At 39.8% G+C, this 11295-nt stretch overlaps 1 protein-coding gene across 14 annotated transcripts in view; it reads left to right on the forward strand.

The window, feature by feature from the left end:
• Positions 1 to 5375, forward strand: part of LOC105031220 (immunoglobulin-like and fibronectin type III domain-containing protein 1) — a 55264-nt gene extending 49889 nt beyond the window's left edge. For all 14 annotated transcript variants that reach the window (XM_020055747.3, XM_020055749.3, XM_020055748.3 and 11 more), the window contains 4 exons: positions 378 to 570; positions 678 to 974; positions 4257 to 4583; positions 4738 to 5375. In XM_020055747.3, coding sequence (XP_019911306.3) covers positions 378 to 570; positions 678 to 974; positions 4257 to 4583; positions 4738 to 4742 — 822 coding nt within the window. In that variant the 3' untranslated portion in view covers positions 4743 to 5375. The remainder of the gene's footprint in view (positions 1 to 377; positions 571 to 677; positions 975 to 4256; positions 4584 to 4737) is intronic.
• The last annotated feature ends 5920 nt before the right edge of the window (positions 5376 to 11295 follow it).

Below are 11295 nucleotides of genomic sequence, written 5' to 3' on the forward strand. Positions count from 1 at the left end.
TTAGCTTTTGGAGTCTGTTATTGATGTCTATCAATATGAAAAACAAAGCCATTCAATAAATATTGAGGCTAGCAGTCTGAAAATACATCATTAAAATGAACCAAACACAACATCATTAAAAAGAACCAAAGCACAGGTGTGCGCAAATGGCCTGGCAAGCCAAGAAAGAGCTCTACAGTGGATGACCGAAGAATGTTTACCAAACCAGTACCATCTGTAGACTTCACCAGTAGCTCTACAAAGGCTATACTACAATGTGCCAACAACTAGTTAGCTTTACAATCAGGATGTCTGGATTATAGTAACTAATGGAGCTTAAAGAAGGAAAAAAATTCAATGTTCCAATAGTAGTAATTATATTCTGATTCACTCAACAGGCCTCACCTTGGCCAGATGTCATTTGGCTGAAGGATGGCATACCTGTGTCCAAACGGGTTACCATCAGCAACGCTGAAGGGGCATCCCAACTTTTGATTCCTTCTGCAGAACGCTCAGATACAGGAATCTACACTGTTATTGTCAAGAATATTGTAGGCCAAGAGACATTTAGCATTGAAATAAGAGTCACGGGTGAGATGGTAATAAAATGGCTGGTTGTGCTTTTGTAAATAAGTGGAAAGCAGTTGGAAGATCTAGCATGCATCATTCATCACGCAATTCTTTGTGATCTGATATAGATGAGCCCAAGCCTCCCGGTCCTGTGGAGTTAGATGAGAATGTCCCAGGTACAGTGACTGTCTCCTGGACACCATCTCCTGATGAGAAGAGGGATGACAGGCTGCACTACATGGTGTCTAAACGTGACTCAATCAAGAGATCATGGCACACAGTGGCAGACCGCATATTTAACAACAAATTCACCGCATGTAACATCATGCCTGGCAGAGAGTATCAGTTCCGTGTCTATGCCAAGAATGACATGGGTTCTTCTTCACCCTCGGAATCACCAAAATGGGAAATCACTGGCAAACGAGGTTTGTAAAAGCTGTTTGATTCACTCTTGATTCATCATTTTTTAGGAGAATGGATGAAGGTATAGTGCAGTACTGATCCATACATAGTTGTAGATGAAAGTATTGGCACCTTTGCACATAATTATACCGTAATTATGCATAACTATATATATTTTGTGTAATTATTTCACAATTGCACAAATATATATATTTTTTCTTGAAAACCATTGAGTTTTTAAAGAAATATGAAGATATCCACATATGCATTTCATCGCAAAGAACAAAACAAATAAATATGAATCATGTGCTAAGTCTTAGCTTATTCCACAATGAAATCCTAAAATTGACCAGACAATATTATTGGCACTCACCAGGGAACATCTGCATTACTTTGTAATTTAACTCACCTAAGGTGAGTTGCAGATGCCTGCAATATGAACATCACTTGTTCAACCAGTTTGTATACAGAAAAATTATCCTATTTTGTGTCACTGTGTATACCACAATGAGAATGGAGGAAAAGAAGAAAATCAGCAAATTGTCTGAGGTCATAGTGGACTGTACCCAAGCATGGACAATCTCAGGATTACCAGTCCATCTAATGAGACCTTCATGTTCCAATATTCACCATACATAATCTAATCCAACATTTTGCCAAGCTGTGTGAATGTGGCTGCCTGAGAAAACATTATACGTAGGCAAGTCACACCTAACCATGCCACAATTCTTCGGGGGGAATGTCCTGTGGACTGATGAGACCAAATTAGAGCTTTTTGGTGAAACACACTATCTCTATGTTTACAGAAAAAGAAAATTAAACCTTAAAAGAAAACTTTTCCCACAGTCAACATGGAGGAGGTTCATGTATGTTTTGGGGTTGCTTTGTTGCCTCTATCACTTGGTGGCTTGAATGTGTGCACGGCAAAATCAGAAGAAGACTAATCCATTTTGGATCTAAATGTCAAACCCAGTGTCAAAAAGCTGGGTCTCCATTGAAGGTCATGGGTCTGCCAGCAGGGCAATCCCCCCAAACACACTTCTAAAAGCACCCAGGAATAGTAATAGGACTGCTGGACTGTAATGAGTCCAGACCTAAATACCATTGGAAACCTGCAGACACTATACTAATACTAGTACACTAGTAGCACAGAGGTAATCAAATATCCGTCCTGGGACAGCCAGACCAAATTCCATGTATTCTAATGTATTCCATGTATTCCCGAGCTACGATGCTTGTAATATGCAGACTTCTATGGTTGTTCAGTGACTGACTCTTTCAAACACCAACCTCTACTACCTATTTAAATATGTATTTTAAAGTTGTTAGCCTTGTATGTCCAGCAGTGGTGGTGGTAATGTCACCGACTCAATCATTAACTTGTTGTGGTGCAAGATTGAATCCAAATCATGTTGAACTTATTGAGTCCAAACAATACTGTTTATTGTTGTTTAACTAATTTGTTTTATTTAGTGTATTTTATGACACTCTTGTCCTAATAATACAAAACATTACAACGGATGCACAGTTGAAAAATGCTAGCTGGAACGGCAAGAAGAATATGGAATACGAACCTTGCATTGCAATTACCCTTGGCAAAGCACACTTCTAACCACTGTACCATGAAGTCTTGTAAGAAAATACACTGATCAGCCATTACATTATGACCACCTGCCTAATATTGTGCAGGTCCCCCTTTTGCCGCTAAAACAGCCCTGACCCTTCGAGGCATGGACTCCACTAGACCTCTGAAGGTGTGCTGTGGTATCTGCCACCAAGACGTTAGCAGCAGATCCTTCGAGTCCTGTAAGGGGCAAGGTGGGGCCTCCAAGGATTGGACTAGTTTGTCCAGCAAATCCCACAGACGCTTGATTGAACTGAGATCTGAGGAATTTGGAGGCCAAGTCAACACCTTGAATTCATTGTTGTGTCCTGAACCATTTTTGCTTTGTGTCAGGGCGCATTATCCTGCTGAAAGCGGACTTTGCCATGAAAGAGTGCACACAGTCTGCAACAATGCTTAGGTAGGTGGTAGGTTGTCAAAGTAACATCCACATGAATGACAGGACCCAAGGTTCCCCAGCAGAACATTGCCCAAAGCATTACACTACCTCTGCCGGCTTTCCTCCTTCCCATAGTGCATCCTGGTGCCATGTGTTCTCCAGGTAAGCGACGTGCATGCACCTGGTCCATCCATGTGATATAAAAGGAAACATGATTCATCAGACACCTTCCATTGCTCTGTGGTCCAGTTCCGATGCTTACGCGCCCATGTTAGGCTCTTTCAGCAGTGGTCACAGGAGTCAGCATGGCCACCCCTGACTGGTCTGGGGCAACGCAGCCCCATTGGCAACCAATCAGTACCAGCATTAACTTTTTCAGCTATTTGAGATACAGTAGCTCGTCTGTTGGATCGGACCACATGGGCCAGCCTTCGCTCCCCACTGTGCATCCATGACCCTGTCGCCAGTCTACCGCTTTTCCTTCCTTGGGCCACTTTTGATAGGTATTGACCACTGCAGACCGGAAATACCCCACATGCTCTGACCCAGTCGTCTAGCCATCACAGTTTGGCCCTTGTCAAAGTTGCTCAGATTCTTACTCTTGCCGATTTTTCTTGCTTCAACTTTGAGGACAGAATGTTCACTTGCTGCCTTATACATGTATATCCCACCCACTGACAGGTGCCATGATAATGAGATAATGAGTGGTCATGAGTGGTCATGGTGTTATGGCAGATTGGTGTACATCTTTATAAACATTAAACACATTATATTTATTCCTGACCAGTCTGTGACACCATTGTGCAGTGAGTTCAAAAGCCTTCAAGAGAAGGAAAAATGTTTCTGCCAATTCTGACAAAAGACATGAATGTTTCTGAAAGCTTTGATTTTCCATCACTAGCGTAAGGTACCAGACGAAACAGGTCCGTGGCTAACAGGAAACGTGACATGCAAAAACACTTGACATAAGACTAGGGGAACTGAGGGAACATAATGTACATAACACACTAATGGGAAACAGGGGAGTGATAGTACAGGACAGTCTGGGTATGTTCAAGAGGGCTGGGTGTTGTGAGGAGTTGGGTAACTATGGTAACTAGAAGGCAGGCGAAACCAGCACAGGGAAGGTGTATTGTAGATGGTGGAGCTGAACCAGGAGAAACTGACAGTAACATGGCTAAACCAATGTTTTAATGTGCTTTCCCTAAATCTGAGGACATTTATACTTTCTAAAGCTATAATTTTGGGTGTGTAATAAGTCATATTCAACCAGGGACACATTGCCTTTGTGTTTGTTTTCAGAAAAGTTTGTGGTGAAGATGCCAGAGCCCAAGACCTGCAACCTAGAGCGTCCTCCAAAATTCCTTGTACCATTGAAAATGCACAATGCTCCACAAGGTTATGAGTGCTATATGACCTGTGCTGTGAGAGGGGAACCAACACCCCATGTCACTTGGTACCGTGATAATATCAGCCTTAACACCAACACCAACTACCTAATCTCTAACACCTGTGGTGTTTGCTCTATGCTTATACTGACGGTTGGAACCAAAGACACTGGCGAGTACACAGTTGTTGCAGAGAACGCCCTGGGCAGGGCAGAGTGCTCCACCAAACTCATTGTCAAAGGTATGCATTTCGTTTTTTTTATTATTCTAATAAATTGTACATCTAAGATAATAAATAATCTTTTAAAGGGGTTTGAAAAGCAATAATATTTATTGTATGAAAACCAACATGCTTACAGTATGAAATACTAATAATCCCTTGTTTTGTTTTTCAGATTAGATCAGCTTTTAAAAGAAGATAATCATGCCCCCCTTTTTCTTCAAATACCAAATATTTTAAGGATTGTTTTTTGGTTCTGTATTCAAATTACAAATTGTGTATATTTTCAGGATAAATATTCTCTATATCAAATTTAATGTGATAATATTCTAAATACAAAGCATCACTCTTAGATTAAGTCGATTCACCTTAACCTAATGTAACACTAGTCATAAAAAATTCCCAAAATACAATGATGGTAAATGAAAGCCATATGATTAGGTAAGTTAAATAATGCATGTGAGGCTGTTTGTGTTTGTTTGGTTTTTGCCTTTGTTCTTGAACATAGCCTGTCCTTTTGTCATTATTGTTTACACCTGTGTCTTGTTAGCTCCCCCTATATTAGTCCAGCATTTGAATCCCAAATGTTGAAGGATTGTTGTTAGTTTTTCAAACCCTACCAAACCTGTGAGTACTTTTTGTGCAGCTTACCTGCTGTCAGATCTTTTGCCTGCCTTGAGTATTCTCTCCCTCCTTGCCTTGTGTCCTTCTGCCTGCTGGATTTAGTTTGTTAGCTTTATTAGCTTCCCAAATAAATTCACATTCGCTCTGCGACTACAACCTGACAATTGTGTGGAATAAATCATTACACTGTTATTGTTTGATTGCTTGTGTTGACATTTTGGTAAAATGGCTTAAACATTCAAATGAGAAATCCAAATATTGCTGTGGTTAATTTCAAAGTAAAAAAATTATTAGCTGAAAAATCATCAGGGTTAGGAAGTAACAGATTAACAGATATTTATTTTCTTTGAATAATACATTACATTACAAGCAAAACTATTGTTATCAGATTACAGATACTTTTGAAAAAATTAATGATTACTTCTTGGATTACTTAAATTGAAAAATAATATATATTTTTTTAAACAAATGTTATTTGAACCCAAATAAGTTGTTTGCCTTAGTTGTGTGAGTCATTTTCATGCACATAACCCGATTAGTGACTGACAAAGTGCTACTTTAATTTTCTCTGGTTTTGGCTGGTAATGTCTAAGGGTATGTATAAGACAATATTAGCCAACCTATATAAAAAGTGATTTAGTTATTTACTATCTCCGCATTTTTCTCAGAACAATGATAGGCCATACCGGGTGTTTTATCCTTTTCAGATATTCAGAGTATTAGGCAAATATTTGTCAGATAGGCCCAGCTGTAATATAGTGCTGCCATTGAGATAAAACACAGAATTTAGCACAATATTTGAGGATGAATGGTATGTTGGGAAACATTCATTTGATGCAGCCACCTCAACTCCACACAGGTAGGCCATGTGATTCTGCTTGCTTTGCATCTCTGAAAGGTTTGATCATTGCTTATCATTGGCTCATGACGATGTTGACTTTAAACTAAAACGTGTGGGTGTAAAGCACAGTTTATTTCTGTAATTGGAGTTTTAATAAATCATCACGTGTGGCCCTAACAATCGCAGGTCACGTTCGCATGGCTAAAACTTTTTTGCGCGGGTGTTCACGATTGTGGACGTGCATTCCCATTCCAAGGGTTTTTGCTACGTTTTGACAATGTTGGTGGCTGTGGACTACTGCATCAGACTACTGCAAATTTTGTGTAAGCGCGAAAAGCTATGGATATCTTCATTTTTATATACAATTATACCCATTTCAAGAAAATATTTTTTTAACAATATTTTGGAGCAATAAAAACATAAATAAAACACAAATATCAGAATAGAATAACACATCCTTAAACTTGGGAATATTGGAAATAAAAAGTCAGATTCTGGAAGATAAAGGGTTATTGGGTTTATTGGAATGACTGAATATCTGATAGACCTTTAGTGTAAGATGTATCCGAATGATATTGAAGTACAAAGTTTAGAAATGCTTTACAAACCCTGTTCAAAGGCGCTGTACATAACCCATAAGGTAAAATTCAGTTTTTGGCCAGCTATGTAAACTCTAACATTGATTGATCTCGCAAAAGGTGTTTAATTCGTTATATTCCTATTTGTCTTCTAATGTCTCTTAATATAAATGTAATCTAAAAGGATTTCAAAGTAATTAGATTACGAGGTTTGAGTAATCCAAAAGTTACGTTACAGTTTACAAATGTGGATAGGTAACTTTTAACTGTAACAGATTACATTTAAAAAGTCTATCGAACCCTGCTGGTCATAAGAAATGATTCCATTATGGTCAAGGGAAATACTTTCAATTAAAATAATTTATGTCACTGATGATATATATTATTTAATTACAACCTAATCAATAATTAATCAATAATATTGCATTTGGACGACGCACAACTTCACACCATCCAAATGAAATGTCTATTGCATTTGGACGACACACAAGTTTACACCATCCAAATGAAATGTCTATTGCATTTAGACCACACACATTTTAACAGCATCAAAATGAAATGCCTATTGCATTTGGAGGACACACAACTTCACACCATCCAAATGAAATGTCTATTGCATTTGGAGGACACACAACTTCACACCATCCAAATGAAATGTCTAATGCATTTGGATGATGCATATGTGTACACAATGCAAATACAATGTATATTTATTTATATTTTTAATAATGTAATTATAATTTAAAAAAAGATTGTTTGCTTGTCTGCGCAATCCAATTTTTGCTGGAAACTTGACACTACACTCCTTGAACAGCCTGTATTAACCCAGTAGAATCTGGCAAGTATTGGCTGGTTAACAGATACGGGTCTTGTAGACGTTTTAGGTACAATTTGTAGGCAATTACATCCTACTCGATATTATGCCATAATACATTTCATTGATATTAAATTCTCAGTAAAAAGTGCAAAGAAGTTTTCCAAAATCACAAAGCAGCCTGCTGAGACCTGGTCCCTAGGTTTAACACCTTGCGTCTATTTATTCTATCGGCAACTAAATAACAGCTACAGTGTAATCTGTATTTTTCATACCTCTAAAGGCTTATGCCTACTATTGAGCTATTGAACGGTCCTGGCAGCCTGGCACAAACAAGACACACCCACTTTACCAGTCCTCCACCTGATTACGCACTTGCCACAATGAAAGTAGCCTAACTGAAAACAGGCCACGTGCAATCAACATAAATTCTCTGGGTAAATAGTTCTTAAAGCGACCCAATTCTGTATCTATAACGACAAGGGCGCACTGAAACTCGTTCGTGTGCTACATGATTGACAGCCTCATCCAATGGTTGCTTCTCAAGTGTCCAATTACAATGTTCCAAGCATAAAACACACAGTCCAATGTGGACAGCTCTATCAATTGGGTGAGGTCCCGCCCCATTGCATTTGGATGACGAACAACTTCACACTATCCAAATGAAATGTCTATTTCATTTGGACGATGCATAAGTGTACACAATGCAAATGTAATGTGTATTTATTTATTTAAGTATTTAATATTTTTTTTATAGAGATATATATATATATTTATTTATGGTCCTCAGTCGGAAAAGGGTGGCTTGCCCACTTCAGGTTGGTAGAGAGTGCCTGCCTCAAGTGGAGGAGTTTAAGTATCTAGGGGTCTTGTTCACGAGTGAGGGAAGGATGGAATGGGAGATTGACAGACGGATTGGTGCAGCTTCTGCAGTAATGCGGTCGATGTATCGGTCTGTCGTGGTGAAGAAAGAGCTGAGCCGCAAGGCGAAGCTCTCGATTTACCGGTCAATCTACGTTCCTACTCTCACCTATGGTCATGAGCTTTGGGTCATGACCGAAAGGACAAGATCCCGGATACAAGCGGCCGAAATGAGCTTTCTCCGCAGGGTGGCTGGGCGATCCCTTAGATAGGGTGAGAAGCTCGGTCACCCGGGAGGAACTCAGAGTAGAGCCGCTGCTCCTCCACATCGAGAGGGGTCAGCTGAGGTGGCTTGGGCATCTGTTTCGGATGCCTCCGGAGCGCCTTCCTGGGAAGGTGTTCCGGTCCCGTCCCACCGGGAGGAGACCCCGGGGAAGACCTAGGACCCGCTGGAGGGACTATGTCTCCCGGCTGGCCTGGGAACACCTCGGTGTCCCCCCGGAAGAGCTGGAGGAAGTGTCTGGGGAGAGGGAAGTCTGGGCATCTCTGCTTAGACTGCTGCCCCCGCGACCCGGCCCCGGATGAAGCGGAAGAAGATGTATGTATGTATATTTATTTATATATTTATTTATTTCATATTATGGCAAATTTTGTCCTCCATAAATCTGTCCGAAACTGGCAAATGTAAATGATCATCAGGTCTCAGAGTTACCTTTCTTTATCTTTGGTTGATTAAAAAAAAAAGCATAGCGGTGCACACAAACGGGTTACGTAACTTCTAGAAAGTTTTTACACAATGATTTTGACCGGTTGTCAGCTCTTCCAAGAAATGGTAAGATGCTCTATAGTAGTCACTAATATCATTCGTTTTTGTGTATTATGTTTATTGTAGAAAAATATGACTGCTGGTGTTTGCTGCGTGTAAGTAACCCTTAATGTCCCGATTTGAATGCTTGCTACCTGGTTAATATCATAGTGTGGCCTTGAAACAATTACAAAATAAAGTTATAAACACTGTATGAGCTAAATGTGAGTAAATGAAAGCACGGTCTGACCAGCCACTGTTACATCACTCGTACCTAAGCGTTCTAATGGTGCATCCTAAACAATACGTTCTAATCACACCGGTGTGATTGTACGCTTCAGGGACGACTCTTGCCTGATCACACTGGTGTGATCGTATGCGTCAAAGAGTTAATGGTGCCTTCACAGATGTGCAAGTCACCCATGCCATGTGCACTAATGCACCCCCATACCATCATGGAAGCTGGCTTATGAACTGTGCACTCATAACAAGTCGGATGATCCCTCTCCTTTTTAGCCCGGAGGATGCAGCATCCCTGATTCCCTCAAATTTAGATTGGACAGACCACAGGACAGTTTTCCACTTCGCCTTAGTCCATCAAAAATGAGCATGGGTCCGGAGAATTTGCCTGAATTTCTGGATGTTGTTTATGTATGGTTTCTCCTTTGCACGGTATTTGTGCCACAAAGTGGCATTTGTGGAATCTGCAACATAATGTGTTCATAGACAATGGTTTTCAGAAGAGTTCCTAAGCCCATGCAATGATGTCCACTACAGAATCTTGTCGATTTTAAAGCAGTGCTACCTGAGGGCCCGAAGATCATGGCCATCCAATATTGGTTTTCAGCCTTGGCCCTTGTGTACAGACATACAGTGGATATAAAAAGTCTACACACCCCTGTTAAAATGCTAGGTTTTTGTAATGTAAAATAATGAGACAAAGATTTATCACGTCAGAACTTTTTCCACTTTTAATGTGACCTATAATGGGAGCGTCCGTTAGGAAGATGAAGATGTTAGGAGATGTCGAACGCTTTTGCAAAGAAGAGTGGGCAAATGTTGCCATGTCAAGATGTGCCATGCTAATAGACTCCTACCCAAAAAGATTGAGTGCTGTAGTAAAATCAAAAGCTGCTTCAACATTAGTTTAAGGGTGTGCACATTTATGCAACCAGAGATTTTTGTTTTCCCACTGTAAGATTTCAGTTTGTTTTTCAATTGAATTGTTCACGTTATAATTCACATTAAAGGTGGAAAAAGGTCTGACATGATTTATCTTTGTCTCATTCTTTTACATTACAATAACCTGTCATTTTTGTCTCATTCTTTTACATCACAATAACCTTAACAGGGGTGTGTAGACTTTTTATATCCACTGTATATCCAGATTCAGAATTTTTATGATATTATGTACCGTAGATGATGAGAACCCCAAACTCTTTGCCATTATACATTGTGATATGTTATTCATGAACTATTTGCCTACGCAGTCTTTCACCGAGTGGTGAACCTCTCCCTGTTCTCTCTTCTGACAGACCCATTCTCTCCGGGTTTTTATACCCAATCATGTTACTCACCTGTTGCCAATTGATTTGAATTAGTTGTGTAATATTCCACCAGGTTTTGTTTTTTAGCATAACAAAACATTTTGTCTTTTGATGCCACTGTCCCAGCTTTTTTGTGTTGCTGGCATCAAATTCAAAGTGAGCATTTATTTTCCAAGAAACAATTTGATATGTTGTCTTGGTACTATTTAGATGATTTGCACAGTATTGCATTCTGTTTTTCATTACATTTTACACAGCGTCCCAACTTTTTGGGAAACGGGGCTGTACAATGGCACATTTACTCCACACAACCTGCATGAGCAGACCACAACCTGCATGTACTATACAACAACGCAACCTGCATGAAGTCACACAACACTAACCAACACAGTGTTAGTTATGAAAGTACGGAGATAATGTAAGAAACAAGAGTGTCTTTGTTCAAATCATCTCTATATCCCTTATGCACTTATAAGGTATAGATCTTAGATGAACTGACAGGTGTAATAAATTGTGCCTCTCATCTTCTCCACCGTGCCTCCCTAGTTTGAAGTTACAACACATTGGTATTGGCTGAGTCGAGAGGATGAAAGGGCAGCAGAGAGTGAGAGAGTATGGTAACAGAGAAAAGGGTGAGAGAGGGGGGTTTGGATGGACAGAAGG

Source organism: Esox lucius, chromosome 17 (assembly GCF_011004845.1).
Source record: "Esox lucius isolate fEsoLuc1 chromosome 17, fEsoLuc1.pri, whole genome shotgun sequence".
In the NCBI taxonomy this organism is placed as follows: domain Eukaryota; kingdom Metazoa; phylum Chordata; class Actinopteri; order Esociformes; family Esocidae; genus Esox; species Esox lucius.